Source organism: Leopardus geoffroyi, chromosome B4, assembly GCF_018350155.1.
Source record: "Leopardus geoffroyi isolate Oge1 chromosome B4, O.geoffroyi_Oge1_pat1.0, whole genome shotgun sequence".
NCBI lineage: Eukaryota > Metazoa > Chordata > Mammalia > Carnivora > Felidae > Leopardus > Leopardus geoffroyi.
The window spans coordinates 108091280-108108930 of record NC_059341.1 but is presented as its reverse complement, the minus strand read 5'-3'; the positions used below and the strand labels follow the sequence as shown (position 1 = coordinate 108108930).

General features: G+C 35.2%; 1 protein-coding gene and 1 non-coding gene across 4 annotated transcripts in view; both read left to right on the top strand.

Moving 5' to 3' along the window:
* SLC6A15 (solute carrier family 6 member 15) overlaps nucleotides 1-17184 on the top strand; it is a 38592-nt gene extending 21408 nt beyond the window's left edge. For all 3 annotated transcript variants that reach the window (XM_045463801.1, XM_045463802.1, XM_045463803.1), the window contains exons 3-12: nucleotides 66-223; nucleotides 571-697; nucleotides 1204-1385; nucleotides 2753-2863; nucleotides 5919-6160; nucleotides 6264-6456; nucleotides 7490-7682; nucleotides 10306-10465; nucleotides 14331-14493; nucleotides 15823-17184. In XM_045463801.1, the coding sequence (XP_045319757.1) occupies nucleotides 66-223; nucleotides 571-697; nucleotides 1204-1385; nucleotides 2753-2863; nucleotides 5919-6160; nucleotides 6264-6456; nucleotides 7490-7682; nucleotides 10306-10465; nucleotides 14331-14493; nucleotides 15823-16194 (1901 nt within the window). In that variant the 3' untranslated portion in view covers nucleotides 16195-17184. The remainder of the gene's footprint in view (nucleotides 1-65; nucleotides 224-570; nucleotides 698-1203; nucleotides 1386-2752; nucleotides 2864-5918; nucleotides 6161-6263; nucleotides 6457-7489; nucleotides 7683-10305; nucleotides 10466-14330; nucleotides 14494-15822) is intronic.
* On the top strand, nucleotides 13089-13249 carry LOC123592348. The gene has a single exon (XR_006709736.1). It is a non-coding gene; the product is annotated as a U1 spliceosomal RNA (small nuclear RNA).
* Nucleotides 17185-17651: the final 467 nt, after the last annotated feature.

Genomic DNA, 17651 nt, shown 5'->3' with positions numbered 1-17651 from the left:
ATTAGTGCATTGTCTACTGTGACTATTAAAAATGTAATCTATTTTATTTGTCCTTGTTTCTGTAGGTGCATATCTTTTGCCGTATTTAATACTGCTTCTGGTAATAGGTATTCCCCTTTTTTTCCTGGAACTTTCTGTGGGTCAGAGAATTCGGCGAGGAAGCATTGGTGTATGGAATTACATAAGCCCTAAACTGGGTGGCATTGGATTTGCAAGTTGTGTAGTAAGTTTCCTGGTATGGTGTATGCCATATAATTTTTACAGGGTTTGTAATGGTACAGTTTTCATTTGCATGAAATCTTTGTGTATTTCTATTCAACTCTTTAATCATGTTTTTAAAAAACATCTTTGGAGTTTGCACTAATATGCAAACCAAGCTGTAAATATTAATACAGTTCAACCTTGATAATGCATGTTAAGACCTTTTTAGAAAAGATGATGTGTTTCAAGTAAAAATGAAATGAGGATTTTTAAAATGTTTAAAATGTTGAATGGGGTTTTATGCATTTCATCTTGTTCAAAGGAAGGGGCATGAGAGATGTAATGTAATTACACTGTTTTGTTTTGCAGGTGTGCTTTTTTGTGGCTCTCTACTACAATGTCATCATTGGCTGGAGTTTGTTTTATTTTTCTCAGTCTTTTCAGCAACCTCTACCTTGGGATCAATGTCCTTTGGTGAAAAATGCTTCACACACTTGTAAGACATGTACCATGTACTGTTTTTATATATAAAGATCATAAAGTTGCTAAAAGTGTGAGACTTTGAGATTTTTTTCCTTTTAAAATAATGTGGAAGGGGCACCTGGGAGGCTCAGTTGGTTGAGCGTCCAGCTTCGGCTCAGGTCATGGTCTCGCAGTTTGTGAGTTTGAGCCCCACATCAGGCTCCGTGCTGACAGCTTGCTCAGAGCCTAGAGCCTGCTTCGGATTCTGTGTCTCCCCCTCTCTCTCCCCCTCCCCTGCTCATGCTCTGTGTCTCTCTGTCTCTCAATAATAAATAAACGTTAAAAAAAATTAAAGAAACCTCAACAAGGATACATGTCTGTGAATTTTGCACCATTGTGTTTTCATTGTGAATGTAAATACTTCTCGAGAATAGTAGTACTTTTCTATGAAATGTTAACTGATTTATAGGCTTACTGGAGGAAAAAATGCCTCATTCCTCTTTCTAGTCTGAAATGACTGTATTACCTTTCTTTCTACAGTCGTAGAGCCGGAATGTGAAAAAAGTTCTGCCACCACCTATTACTGGTATAGAGAAGCCCTGAATATTTCCAGTTCCATTTCTGAAAGTGGGGGCTTAAACTGGAAGATGACCGTCTGCTTGCTGGCCGCCTGGGTTGTAGTTTGCTTGGCTATGATCAAAGGCATTCAATCTTCTGGAAAAGTTAGTATGTTAGAGCCCCTCCTGATTATGCTAATCACCACTCCTGCATGCCCTCCACGCACCCCTCAAGCTCTGCTGTAAATGTCTGGGCAAACTACAAGTACCATGTCATTCTAGGAAATACAGATTGGCAAAAAGTGGTGCTTTTAAAAACGTGTTTAAAGAAAGACCATAAAAATGTGTTTGATAGTGATATCTGAAGTTACGTAATCTCTCCTTATTTCATCAAAGATCTTTCCTGAAATTTGTGTCAATACTAAACAATCTTTACTTTTGCTATTCATTCACTTGACCCTCATGTTTTAGTTCACCGAAGATGGAGGTGAGACATAGATAACAAGAGAGCGAGTCATGAGGCTCAGGAGATGAGTGCCGCCGACTGCGGGTGCAGCCCTGCTTTGTCCTGAAGCTGCAGAGAGGGGTCTGAGGCAGCTAGCAAGGGCCTCGGTGTGGGGCTCAGCTGGAGGAAGAATGATGGGGCAGGGAAGGGAGGTGCTGTAATGTGAGGCTTTGCAGGTCAGAGGGAGGAACTCACATTGTATTGCAGCTGTATTAGAAATCCTGGGAATGTGTTAAGCAGGAATAAGATACCCTGAGTGGTAGCCTGAAAACTAGGAGAATATTACCAGTGGTGCAGGACTACTTCTGGGTGTTTGACTTTTGCACCTGGATGGATGGTTGGGCTATTTGTAGAGGCGGAGACGGGTGGGGACATCTGTGGGGAAAATTCAGAAGTTCTTTTCTGGACCTGAAAAGTTTTAGAGACCTGTTAGGCTTCTACATGGAGATGTCAAGGAAGCTGTAAATGTCTGGTTAGGACAATTGCTTTTCTATGGTTAAACATTTGCTTAACTTTAAACGTGAAAACTTGTGAAGCGGAAAGTACAACCTTGGCATTGCTAATTATTCAGTCTTGGGAGACTTAACAGGGGCCGCTCCTTACTCCAAAAGCTTTACAGACTTATAATGGGATTTTGATTAATGAAAAAATAAAGACTTTTTTGCTGTTTCTTTTACCTAAAACAATGTAAGTAAGGATTTATTAGGGTGTCAGTGGCCATTAATTTCTCTTAAATCTTGCTTGTTTTGTGAACTATAAGAAATCAAGTTAATGATAACTATGGACTATTTTAAAGGAGTGTAAGTGAGAGTCCTTATTTCTCATTATATCTCAAATAGGATCTTAAGTCGCATTGCATTAAGACTAATAAGCCATTCTAATATGATGGCTATACAAGGTATTAATAGTATTATTAATCATGCTATAAAAACAGACTGCCAAAGTATAGAAGTGGACATATAATCTTAACTATAGAAAGGAATGTAGATGTTAGTGTATCTCACCTATATTTTTTTTTTCTTTGTAGATCATGTATTTTAGTTCTCTTTTCCCATATGTGGTACTTATATGCTTCCTAATCAGAGCACTCCTTTTAAATGGTTCAATTGATGGCATCCGCCACATGTTTACCCCTAAGGTATGTACTGCATTTCTATTCAAGGCTTATGATCATAAAAGTATTATGTCCATTGTTAAAATGTTCCCACAGTTAGACTTAAGGGACAATTGTTCTAACATATGTACATTAGCCTTTTAAATTATAGCTGTTATGTTAACCAGCCTAGAAAAAAATAGGGCTTTTATATATCTATAATTATATCCATCTATTTCCAATTTTATATGTCCCATTTTAGTTCTAGAGTAAGACTCGCTATGTGAACTTCAAAAATTCCTCTTTTATAGTAAATTAACTTCCAGTTTTTTACACTGAGACATTTTAGGACTTTTCCATCTTTACTCTTCTTCCTTCTCTTAGTCAGTGGTTTTTAACCTTTTGTAATTGACTGCTTTGAAAAAAAACGATAATAAGATCTTCTTACCAGAAAAACATAAGGAACATAATGATTTGCTTAATATCTAGAAGAATGACAGATTACCTAAAATCCATGAATGGGGGCTGAGGACGTTTCTGTGCTGTAAATCCTGTCTCGAGAAAATCAGTGTTCTTGTTTTGAGGTTTTGTGCTTCCTAGAATAATACTTATAGTGGCAAGTTTGGGAAGTTTTCTGAATATACATTTCAGAAGAATTCTCATTAGGCTCCATAAAAGGCTCAGAACTTATGTTCTTTTATTCATGTTAGAGCTGAACCCAATGCTGGGCCCTTTGAATGTGTTTAATGAATCCTTGTGGATTAAATATATTGATTTGGCAGGAAACAAAAACAAGTTTTGAGATGTACATAATTTTAGTAATGAAGTTATACCTCACTATTAGTTTGCTAACACTTTTATTGGCAGACACTGAGTTACAAAAATACCGTTTCAAAATTAGTTGAGAAATTGGAAGTTATCTGAAGGGTGAATGTGCAGCCAGCATCATGCTGTGGGATTTCGGCAGAAATTAGCTTCCCTGGAATTCTTTGTCAGTCCTGGCAGCTGCCTTGATACTATGTAAAAGAGGCTGTGTTCTTTGGGTATCAGGTTCCCAAGCTGGAACCTGGAATTCATTCTCTAGTAGCAAAAATGCTGCCATTGATATCTGATTTTCTTGACTAATTCAAAAGTCCTGGTTAGCATTTAGAGTTTTTGGAACTCCTCAGTGAGTAACTACTGAAGATTTATAGATTTCAGCTGTATTATAATTTAAATCGGCTTCAAATGGGCCATACTTAATATCTAAAAACATTTATAGTGTAATGTTAAAAAAAAGAAAGCTTTTTGAGTTTAAAACAACAAACTTTGGTGTAAACTTCTGGAATATCACTTTTTATAAGTTGGCTATTGCTTGTGACATAATTCTGAATATTTGATTTAAATAAATATCTTAGAGTGTAAATACTTTGATAGGACACTTACATGCCTCCATATTTAAAACTGTAGCATTATTAACATTTTAAACCAGGACTGGGGAATCACTATTAAAATATAGTTAATTCTTTCTTCAGTTCATTTTCCATTGACTGTGGATACATGTGGGTGTGATAGTTACTCTGATAATGATAAGTTGTCAATTACTTTTTAGTTTACATTGTTTGTCCAAGGGAGAAAGTAAAGGACACAAGTAATCTGAATAATATCTTTAGTAAATAGGTATTGCCTGCCATCTAGTGGGAAGAGTAGAGATAGATTGTTAAGTGTGTTTTAGATCAATATTCATGATAGAATAGTAATGTAGCAACAATCAATAAGCAATATGAATATTTTAGTTAAGTCTTCATAAATTATACATATGATCATGATTATGTTTCATTATAATATTATATTTACATGATATTTCAATAGTAATCACTAAAATTAATTGAACAATAAATCCTAATATTTGAGAAAATAGGCATTTTGGAATCTACTTGAGTTCGTATTTCAGCTCTGCTCCAGAACTGCTGTGTAACCTCAGGCAGATTCCTTAATCTTTCTATCATTCAGATAATAGTAGCAACAAATTTCATGAATTGTTCTGAAGATTAAATGAGATAATCCATATAAAGTGCTTATCAGTGTGCCTACCAGTACAGTCCATAGTTGTCCAAAATGATTGAGCACTTAGAGTGTGGTAGGTCAGGAATGTGACAGAGTGGTATATGCCTTGCTACCCCGTCTGCAGTTGAGGAAGCTGAAACTCAGAGAGAGCAGCCACTTACGGTAGATTGCACTGTTTTTAGATAATGAAATGGCAGAATCAGGATCTGAAACTGGAACTCATGTTCTTAGCCATGTTTGACATTGCTCCCAATGAGAACAATTTCACTGCAATGGTAAAAAGAGATACAATACCAATTTAAACACTATTGTTACTGAAATCAAACTTAACTTTATTAACATCTGTGTCAGATATGGGTAATATTAATTGTTCCATTTGAAAGGTTTGATTGTTATATACAGTTATAATTGCCTAAGAAGTGAAGCTGAGTTACTTGAAGTATATATTCAGCACAGGTTTAGAACTTTAAAACTTTGGATATGAAAGTGTCTTAGAGATGATATAGTTACACTTCTTCCATTTTCAGGCAACTGTTGAAATGAATCAACAATACATATATGAACATGCAAAGTACAAATAGCTCTAACCAAGCTCATAATCTGCTTATTATCTGCTTTGACTATTAGACTTCCACCAGAAAACACAAAACGTAGGGTATTAGTTAAGTAATTAGATTTTATTGATAAGTTATTTTGCTTTGGAAAGAAAACAAAGGCATAAGTAAGAAATGATTGAAGATAGTTAATTTGAAATAGTCCTTTTGATTTATTTGTCTTAAAGATATTTAAAAATTCCCTTATAGGTAGAAAACCTCCACGTAAGTAAAATTTCCATCTACATGTTTGTGTGTAGTCTTTCTTCATATTTCTTGTTTCGTTACTAAGTGAAAAATTTATTATTTCTACTTACGAACAGATTATCACCCCAGTTTAAATAACCTTAAATATATCATAAGTATCATTATGATATATTTAAATAGTAGAACTGATTCCATGTAGAGCATTCTTAAATACTATTTTGCAGCTGACTTCTGTTATGTTTAATTTTAAACAGCTTGAAATGATGCTGGAGCCCAAGGTCTGGAGAGAAGCTGCCACCCAGGTGTTCTTTGCCTTAGGGCTGGGGTTTGGTGGCGTCATCGCCTTTTCAAGCTACAACAAAAGAGACAACAATTGCCACTTCGATGCTGTCCTGGTGTCCTTCATTAATTTTTTTACATCTGTCCTGGCAACATTGGTGGTGTTTGCAGTTCTGGGCTTCAAAGCAAATGTCATAAATGAGAAATGCATCGCAGAGTATGGATATTCATTTCCTTTAGCTTTTGATGGCATAAGCATATGAAAAGTATAACCTCCCAAGCCCATAAATGTTCATTAATACGTTTTTTCTGTTTTCCAGAAATTCGAAAATGATCGTAAAATTTTTGAGAATGGGCAACATTAGTCAGGATATTATTCCTCGTCATATCAACCTGTCAGCTGTTACTGCAGAAGATTATCATTTAGTTTATGACATCATTCAAAAAGTGAAAGAAGAAGAGTTTCCTGCTCTTCATCTCAATTCCTGTCAAATTGAGGATGAGCTAAATAAAGTTAGTAGGTTATATTTAAGCAATACAATAGTCATCAATCATTTAATTATGCATTATCCAGAAAACGTCTTTTAGGAAAATGATCTTTAAAATGCCTGTGGAAGATTATGCTGTTTCAAAACTGACATTTTTAATTTCAGAGAAGATATTTTCTTCTTTTTTTGTTTAAGTTTTTATTTTACTACCAGTTAACATGTGGAATTTAAGAAAGAAGACAAACAGTGGGAAAAAACAAGAGAGAAATCAAAAGAACATACTTTCTTAAATCATGAAGAATTGCTTTACTTTAAAAATCAATCCCACTGATTAAGCCATAATAATTTAAAATAAAATATAAACTTTCATCATAGAAAATGAAATTAGTCTGATACTTTTCCTGGTATAATATTTTAATACAAAATTTGAATTTTGACTATCATTTATATATTGCATAATTGCTTTGACACATGAATACTTGGCCATTTTAGTATTTATGTTTAACAAGTCCTGATTAAGTCCTTTTCTTCAGCCACTGTCATTTATTTTAATAAACACGAAATAGGTGAACATTAATAAATATCATTGTATTGGTTGTTACCTTTTCCCTGTATTGCCAAAAAGGAAAATATAACAGAGAGCTTGGCTACTAATCCTTTGCCATAAGACAGTTAACCATACATGAGACTAAGCATAAAGAATCATGTGCAGGAAATTATGGATGGAGCCATCATTTATATAAAAATCTTAAGTTCTGTAAAGAAAGATTTAATTACCAACTTACTTTTAAACGTTCTTTTTTTTTTTTTTTAATTCTGGTATATTGTTTTTATGAGATAACACAATTCACTTTAAGTTTGGTTGGAGACACAGTTTCTTAGGAGACAACAACACGATATCAGCCTATTTATTTCCAGTATTTCCAAACATTATTCAGTGTTTCCCTCCTCTTTGTAACTGATATATATATATATATATATATATATATATATATATATATATGGCTATCTCTTAATATTATTTGTACTAATGTCACTATTTTATATATATTTTACAGGCTGTTCAGGGGACTGGTTTAGCTTTTATTGCCTTTACGGAAGCAATGACACATTTCCCTGCATCTCCCTTCTGGTCAGTGATGTTCTTCCTCATGCTCGTCAATCTAGGGCTTGGCAGCATGTTTGGAACCATTGAAGGGATCATCACACCTGTTGTGGACACTTTCAAAGTGAGGAAAGAAATTCTTACTGGTGAGTTCTTATGCATTTGACTTTTCATTGGACTGATACAGGCCATTTTAGGAAAGTTTTTTATTCATTCCTATCTATTAATATGTATATTATTATTTGTTATTTATGTATTTATATACTATGCAAATTATAGATTTAACATAGGTTGAATTGATTGTTAATGATTACTTATTATATCACTCTTTATTAATAGTAATGTCATTACCATGAATTACTGGCATTAGAATAAATTCATAGAATGTTTATGCATAACTTTGTAAATAAGACAAATATTCTTTTTTTAATGTTTATTATTTTTGAGAGAGAGAGAGAGAGTGCAAGCAGAGGAGGGGCAGAGAGAGGGGGAGACACAGAATCTGAACCAGGCTCCAGGCGCTGAGCTGTCAGCAAAAAGCTCCATGTGGGACTCGAACTCACGAACTGTGAGATCATGACCTGAACCGAAGTCGGACGCTTAACTGACTGAGCCACCCAGGTGCCCCAACAAGACAAATATTTTTAAAGGTTCAGATCTGATATTCCTGTTCCAAAAAATGCATAGTTGAAATTGATAAATCTAAATTCAGTTCTCATATAAAATAGCCCTTATGGACTACTAGTAGTTAATACTTCTAAGTAAGAAAGATAATAAAACAGTTTATCAATATTTATAGTTATTCATAAGTCCAGTCTGCAAGCAGTTATTAAAATACCAGTTATGTACTGCATCATCCTTGCATTTGAAGAATGTAAAGGATATAAGAGAAATTAGAAAAAAGATACAGAGATATAGGAGAGCCTTGTCTCCAAAAATAATAGTACTGATAACTAAAACCAAGTTTGGGTAGATAAGACTTACACCAGGTCATATACTGGTAGACAGCATAACAGTGATTTAACATGCTGTAAGAATAAGGAAGCAACAAAAGTCATCTAAATATATGATGGAACTATCAGTAAAAGCGATGGAAGTTAAATTGGAAGTTCATACTTACTGGGATTGTTAGAGACCCCTCATCTGATTGAATCCAAGGATGTCTGTTTTCTCCCCTCCCAAACTGCCATTACCTGCTCAATTATTTGCACTCACCTCTGCTAAAAGGTGGTTGAGAAGTAGAACATAGCCATCTTTTATTTTTGACAGGTCCTTTGCTGAGTGTGTGAGAGAATATAGATTCCAGAAATCTAAGTTTTTTTTTTTAAATTTATAAAGTTTTTTTTTATTGTTTACTTAAGACAGAGAGAGGGAGAGAGAGAGAGCGAGCGAGCAAACTGGGGAGAGACAGAGAAAGAGAGAGAGAATCCCAAGCAGGCTCCACACTGCCAGCATGGAGTCCAGTTCGGGGCTCAAACTTGCAAACCGTGAGATCATGACCTGAGCCGAAATCCAGAGTCAGATGCTTAACTGACTGAGCCACCCAGGCACCCCTCTCTAAGTTTTTATATTAACTGTAGGTGCTCAGAAGTTTTTGCCTCTTTCTTAGATACTACTCCAGAAACTCCTTTTCGAAGGTTCTTCTCTGTTACTTGGATGAGATTGCCCAACCCTGTCATAATTGTATTCTCAACTTATCTATTCATGCAATATCAAGATAGAGATTTGGGTTGGTGCTCAGGCAAGATCTGATCGGATTTCTTCAATTATGCTTTAAAAATAACTGTATTGGGGCGCCTGGGTGGCGCAGTCGGTTAAGCGCCCGACTTCAGCCAGGTCACGATCTCGCGGTCCGTGAGTTCGAGCCCCGCGTCAGGCTCTGGGCTGATGGCTCAGAGCCTGGAGCCTGTTTCCGATTCTGTGTCTCCCTCTCTCGCTGCCCCTCCCCCGTTCATGCTCTGTCTCTCTCTGTCCCAAAAATGAATAAACGTTGAAAAAAAAAATTAAAAAAAAAATAAATAAAAATAACTGTATTTCAGTCAAATATAAAAATATATATGTTATTACAATCTTATTATGAGCTATATTAGTCTCATTATTAATTTAAGACTTCCACAGAGCTTCCAAAACTATAAAACATTATTAAAAGCAGAACAGACCTATGAACATTTGCTGCCTGAAAAGGTCACTATGTTATTTTTTTATATATAATTTTTTTTAACATTTATTTTTGAGAGACAGAGAGAGACAGAGCATGAGTGGGGGAGGAGCAGAGAGAGAAGGAGACACTGTATCTGAAGCAGGCTCCAAGCTCTGAGCTGTCAGCCCAGAGCCTGACACGGGTCTCAAACTCATGAACCCTGAGATCATGACCTGAACTCAAGCAGGGCGCTTAACCAACTGAGCTACCCAGGAGCCCTGAAAAGGTCACTTTGTTATTAATAAAGAGAAGTATATTACAGAGATTTATGCTTTTAAAATCTTCTCAGTTTTTCTGTCTTTTTTATTTGTGCTTGTAAGTAAGTTTGTGCAGAGACAGGGCAATGAATTGAGTCTTACCATGGATTCCTATTAAATCTGGGCGTAGCTCCAGCTAACTAACTCCCAATGTATTATATTCCATAGTATCAAGAAAGGTGTTGCCTGTTTATATGATTGACAAGTTATAAAAGTGAAAACAAAACTGTTTGAACATGGTAATTCATAATTAAATTTAAAAGATGCCCGTGAATAAAAGCTTAATTTTTTTCATCTATTTCTTTTGTACAGTTATCTGTTGTCTTCTGGCATTTTGTATTGGCCTGATATTTGTGCAACGTTCTGGAAATTACTTCGTTACAATGTTTGATGATTATTCTGCTACACTGCCTCTGCTAATTGTAGTCATTTTGGAGAATATTGCTGTATCCTTTGTTTATGGCATAGATAAGTAAGTATCTATGCATTCATTTTTCATCTCTATTTTGGAAAGACCAATTGTCAATACCTATTTCATTTAGAAGAGGAGGGGAATGATTAGAGGGGAAAATGCTTTGCAACAACATCAGATCTTTTGCAGGCTCTTTTTCATTCAATCCCTTGAATACAGTATATTCCCCTATTAGGTGATTAGATAGAATTGTGTAGATAGTAATATAATCTAGGATTCCGGAGCTTTGATTTAATTCTAGTTATCAAATAGTAACCTCCAAGATTAATGAGTAATGGCTATGGTCCAGGAACCAACAACTTTAAGTTGTTTGAAGTTATTATTGTTGTCCACATTTCACATTTCTCAGGCTTATGAGACGCCAAGTGACTAACTCATCACACACCTGGACAGAAGCACATCTGGGAGTCATAGCTATTTCTGCTTAACTTTAAATCCTATCTTCCTAATTACTTCCTAATTACCTCTAAATTATATACCTGCTTAATGCCAAAAGTATATATACTTGGCGTGAAATGAGGCATTAGAGTAATTGCAGAAGAAAAGGGTTACTAGAGGCTTTGTACAATATTTTTTAAAGTTGTTGCCTCTAGTTAACATATATGGACTAAGGCACTAAGATCATTAGGTTATTGGAAGTATATGTAAAGTAAGAATGAGTGTGTTGCATGAAGACCAGAGTCCTCTCAAACAACGTTGAGAATATTATCAGTATTGAAGGAGTTTTGTGACAAAGGTTGGAAAATATTTTTATTATTGTCAAAAGCTCCAGGCAAGCATGGGGAGGGACTTTTAGTAGTCATGTACTATATAGCGATAGTAGTAATAGCTGTCTAACATGCATTAAAATCTGAATCCTGATGCATAGGGGCACTTGTACCCCAATGTTCATAGCAGCACTCTCAACAATAGCCAAATTATGGAAAGAGCCTAAATGTCCATCAACTGATGAATGGATAAAGAAATTGTGGTTTATATACACAATGGAATACTACGTGGCAATGAGAAAAAATGAAATATGGCCTTTTGTAGCAACGTGGATGGAACTGGAGAGTGTGATGCTAAGTGAAATAAGCCGTACAGAGAAAGACAGATACCATATGGTTTCACTCTTATGTGGATCCTGAGAAACTTGGCAGGAACCCATGGGGGAGGGGGAGGAAAAAAGAAAAAAAAGAGGTTAGAGTGGGAGAGAGCCAAAGCTTAAGAGACTGTTAAAAACTGAGAACAAACTGAGGGTTGATGGGGGGTGGGAGGGAGGAGAGGGTGGGTGATGGGTATTGAGGAGGGCACCTTTTGGGATGAGCACTGGGTGTTGTATGGAAACCAATTTGACAATAAATTTCATATAATAAAAAAAAAAAATCTGAATCCTCATAAAAATACCCTGTAGTAACTAATATCCATATTACAAATGGAAAATTGGCCTTATTTATACAGGAGAACACAGTATGTTGGTTATAGAGCCAGGACTTTAATTTAGACCTTAATTTCAAAACTAGGTATCTCTACCAAGCTACCCTCAACTCCTAACTTGCATTGTGTTGGCATTTGATATTATTATTGGACTGATCTGTGGATCAATTAAGATCATAATGTAGATTTCCATTTACACAGTATGTCATTTACAATAGGCATAGTACAAAATATCTCGTTTTAGTAGTGTCCCTAAATAATAATGGTTAACAACAGAAGGAGAAATGATACTCCTACTAATAGTAGTTATTAAACTTGTATCTACGAAATTCCTACTGTATGTGAGGCAGTGTGCTCTGCACGCATTGCCTATGAGGCTAACAATAACTTCACGATAGAAATTCTGTTTTTTTAAAATGCCGAAAAAAAAATGCTCTGCCATCTTTTAGTGTATATCTTCATGTATGAAAACGCAGGAAAATTCACTTCACTTGATTGTGGTGTAAAATCTTAGGAAAAAATACTTTTTTTTTTTTTTTTTTTAAAGAGGAAAGGAGGAGAATAACTCCCTGCAGACAACAAAAACACACAAGCAAAATAGATGGAAAACTAACCATATTTCAAAATGAGTTGAAATAAATTGTTTTAAGTGATAGAAGCTACAAAATATTTTAAAAATAAAGAATATGACAATTAGAGAAAAGGGAGATTTGAAAACAAGGTGATAGAACTCAGGAAATAATTGTGAATAATAACAATAAAAAAACACTTCCAAAGTGATGATCAAATTAAAATGAACACAAAAACAATAAGCACAGCGACTAGTTCCACAAGAATTAGAAGCCAGAAAGGAGTAAATATTTATTTTTTTAAACAAGAAGAAATAACAAAGGAGCAAAGCGAAGGAATAGAGACAGGAGTTATACAAAGATGACTCAACATGTGTACAATGAAGTCCTCTAAATGCAGTGGCTGGAACGTATCAAACTCTGTAATTCAAGAAACTTGCCTGAAATAAGCGACAACTTGAATGTTGAAAAGCACATGATATACTTGGAAAAATGCCCATAATGGCCAACATTAGGATGTAGTCTAGGCTATTACTTCAAGACAAAAGAAAAAAAAAAAAAAAAAAACCCACAAAGACAGAAAGAAGGGAAAAAATAAAGGGCTATCCAGGCAAAAACAATAAAGAAACAAAACGATCATACTTAACCTGGCTGGGGAGATACCATGATCATGAAGGTCGTTTTCCCAGGGAGAGGCTTAGTGCACTCCGGATGTGCTGACCGCTGTGATTTCCCCAAACGTGGGAAACTCAACTGCATAATTTGTAGTAGCAGGGGACTGGGTTCACACTTTCTCCTTTAAAACAAACAAATAAACAAAACAATCAAAATTATGTATAAGAGAAAAATCAACAAACTTTTTTGTAACAATAGTATATAGTTAAGAAATATTTACAGTTCTCAAGGAAAGAAAACATAAGCCAAAGATTTTAAATCCTGCAAAACTCACATTCAAGTGTAGTGACCACAGACAGTTGTGAACTTACAAGAAATTGGGGAATATAGCTACTATGATCTCTCTTTGAACAATCTAATAGAGAACTATCTTTACAAAATCAAAAAGTCTGCAGAAACATTGCTACGAGGACTGGTGGGTGGGCAGTAAATATCTCTAGATAAATACTAGGGGATATGGACTAGTATGTAATGATTATATGCTTTGACAATGGTAACATCATTTACCTAAAAGGGTGAACTTTATTTCATGTAAGTGATACCACAACAACCTTACTTAAAACAACATACGCCTGATCATTACTAGGTCTCAGTGCTAATTTACAGGAAACAGGAGGATCAGGTATAGTTGTGAAGCAACACTTGGGGATGTGATCAGAAAAATCCAGACTGTAGGAGTACTATGAGATAAAGTGCCTAGCTGATTTAACAAATAGATTGGAAGAAGTAGGAGGAACCTAGAGATGAAAAATGGACTTGAGAAATACATCAGTCAGTCACAGTGTGTGGACCTTCTTTCAATTCAAACAAACAGACTATGAAAAGAAGTGAAAGTTTAGATTATATAAAGACTGACTGAATATTGAATGATATTAATTTATTATCGCTAAGTAAAAAAAGAGACTAGGAATTTTTAATGTATTGCAAATATTGTGTTTATAGAGTAGAAAGTCACCAGTAGGAGACTTTTCAGTAATTGGTTTAAGAAGGCTTTTGCTAAATGAAAATCACAGTACTTAACTGGTTCCATTTTACTTTATAAATGTTCTTAATTTGTAAGTAATCTTCCAATATGATTTTTTGATTCAGTATAAAATGTCATAGGGTATCATCGATGAAACCTCTGTCAAACTATTGATAATGCACATTTTTAAGGCATAGAAATAATTACCTGAGGCATAATTAAATACTTTCTTTTTATTTAGGTTTATGGAAGACCTGAAAGATATGCTGGGCTTTGCTCCCAACAGATATTACTACTATATGTGGAAATATATTTCTCCTCTAATGCTATTATCACTGCTAATAGCTAGTGTTGTGAATATGGGATTAAGTCCTCCTGGCTATAATGCATGGATTGAAGATAAGGTAAAAGACAAAATAAGGAAGCTATGAAAAATATACATAAAGTATTATTTTAGGGGTTTTTGTCTTTTGCTTTCTTCACAGTATATTTTGCTGTTTAATAAATGGTGTTGTTTTTATGCAGGGATCTTGAGATTTATATTTTGTTTGACCCCAAACATGTATGATTTTGCTGTACATTGTAGTTTTTTTTTTTTTTTTTTTTTTTAATACATGAGAAACACTGATTTGGTCCTCATTAAAGTAACTGTGTTTATGTCACCACAGATGAACCAATAATTATGGGGCCTTTGACTCTAGAAAACATATTGCCTAAACCACCAGGAATATTTTTTCCTACATAAATTTATTAAATCATATCCCAGATACTATATAATAAGAGAATATGCAGTGGCCGTGTACACATAATTTAAGTAAATACTGAAGGAAAGTTTTGTTATAATTGCTTTATATTAGCAGAGACTATTTCAGTTTCTGTTTTCAAGGTGCAAATTAGCCACATAATAATAAAGGTACATATTAGCTGTTATAAAACCAAAATCCTTATTTTTCAGAGATATTTCTGACCTTTAACTCTTCTGTTGTCAGTAATTATATAACAACAATTAAATTCATGACTGGGGCATAAACAAGTCTGTTAGCTCTTACAAAAATCTTGGGGCCAAAATTTAGATTTTTAGGGGTGCCTGGGTGGCTTGGTCGGTTAAGTGTCTGACTCTTGATTTCGGCTTATGTCATAGTCTCACGGTTGTGAGATCCAGCCCCGTGTTGGGTTCCACGGCGAGCATGGAGCCTGATTGGGCTTCTCTCTCTCTCCTTCTCTCTCTGCCCCTCCTCTGCTCGTGCTTTCCCTCTCTCAAAATAAATAAATAAACTTTTAAAAATAAAAAAAAAACCCACAAAATTTAGATTTTCAGTTTTTAGAAAGACAGGTGGCACATGTAACATGTAACTATCCCCAAACTTAATGACCAAGAACAATGCTGATTTATTATTTCTCAGGGTTCTGCAGTTGAGCTGGGCAATTCTTCTTTAGGTTTTTCCTGAGCTAACTCATACAGTTGATTAAACTTGGAGGGTTGGTCTCTGTCCATGTAATCTTTCATTCTTGGCTTCTTCCTAGCATTATTGACTGAGGACAGCATTCTAAGAAACAGAGGCAGAAACTGCAAGGCTTGTAATGCCTAGCCTTGAAAGTTGATTGATGTCACTTTTGTTGGTCAAAGCACATCCGAAGACTCTTTGCTTACAAACCCAAGATAAATACAGGTTTTTTTTTTCCACATACTTTTAGAGCAAGATAACCAATAATGGGTTTCTTGACTTTCACAGGCATCTGAAGAATTTCTGAGCTATCCAACCTGGGGAATGGTTGTCTGTATCTTGCTGATGGTCCTGGCAATACTCCCTGTCCCAGCTGTCTTCGTCATTCGTCGCTGCAACCTGATAGACAATAGTTCTGGCAATTTAGCATCTGTGACCTATAAGAGAGGAAGGGTCCTGAAAGAGCCTGTAAACTTAGAGGGAGATGATGCAAGCCTCATTCATGGAAAGATACCCAGCGAGATGTCATCTCCAAATTTTGGTAAAAATATTTATCGAAAACAGAGTGGATCACCAACTCTGGATACTGCTCCCAATGGACGATATGGAATAGGGTACTTAATGGCAGATATGCCGGATATGCCAGAATCCGACTTGTAGCCAGGGGGAAAATGTCAGCGGGTTCTATTTGGTTCATTTGTATGAATGAACATGGGCTCTACTAAGAGAAGCATTGGGCTTCACTTATCAGAGGGCGATCTCAGGTGTTCCTTGGCTGTGATCTTTAATCCTAAGTACATGTAAATTCAACTAGAGCATTCCTTCAGATTCTTTGGTTTACATTTGCGCAGAAAGAATTACAGATAAAGCTTATAGTGACTGAGGTCCATGTGTGTCAGAATTTTTAAAAATACTTTTGGTGTTTTTTCAAGCATTTCTATCTCAAAAAAAAAAAAAAAAAACAGGTGTTACCTCAGTTTGTAATGATTTCTGGTTTAATAGTATTGGCAATTCAAAAATGGTATAATTTAAAATGTATAAGTTTGCCTTCAGGGTAAATCCCAGTATTACAAAAACATTTCTGTAAGTTGGTGCCTCTAAGCACATTTCCATGAACATATTGTGTAGATAGGCTGTACTTATTTTGGTAGCATTGATACCTTCTTAGACAATTAACTGAAGAAGACTGCAAATATTTTCTTATGTAATAGCTGTATAGAGCAATAGTATCAAAGAATAAGAAGGCACTAATGCTGGATGACAGTTTAGATTCAGAGGTGACTGGGGATCATGTGCTCGATGGCTGTATATTTTGTGTAAAATATATGTGTGAAAGTGATCTAAGAATGAGTCACTCAGCGCTCTCAAGAATTATGCAGATTCTGCATTTTCCTATGCCGTGTGCCTAAAAACCTACTTGATATTTATTGTGGTTTCAAGATTACTCATAGTATATTTATATATACTTGCAATGTATATATGTATATTAGTACTCTAAGTACTGATTTGAAAACTTGAAGCAAGATGGCATTTTATTTCATATCTTTCTGTTTTGCTTCTGTTTTATGCAAATATAAATCCTTTTTTAAGTGATTGTTAAGATTGTATGGCATTACATTTTAAGCTACAAATAAATGAAGTTAAAAATGATTTTTGTTTTCCACATTGGTTTTTCTTGTATCACCTATACTGGATTATCTTGCATTTCAGTCAGGATTTAGGCATTTCATAATAAGTAATCATCACATTCCAAGAGGGATTAATAAATTGATTAATACAGCTACCACCACTTTAGAGACTAGGGAGAAATAGAATGCTATGGTTAAATGGTGTTCTGATGCAGTCTCACAATTCTTGAAAAAGGTAGTCTCCTAGGAAACCATGTGTACACTTGACCGCTTGCAGGGTCAGTATTGTCTCTGAAGTGTAAGAAATTGTGACTTAAAAAAAAATTTTTTTTTAACGTTTATTCATCTTTGAGAGACAGAGACAGAGCATGAGTGGGGAAGGGGCAGAGAGAGGGAGACACTGAATCTGAAACAGGCTCCAGGCTCTGAGCTGTCAGCACAGAGTCCGACGCGGGGCTCGAACTCACGGACCGCGAGATCATGACCTGA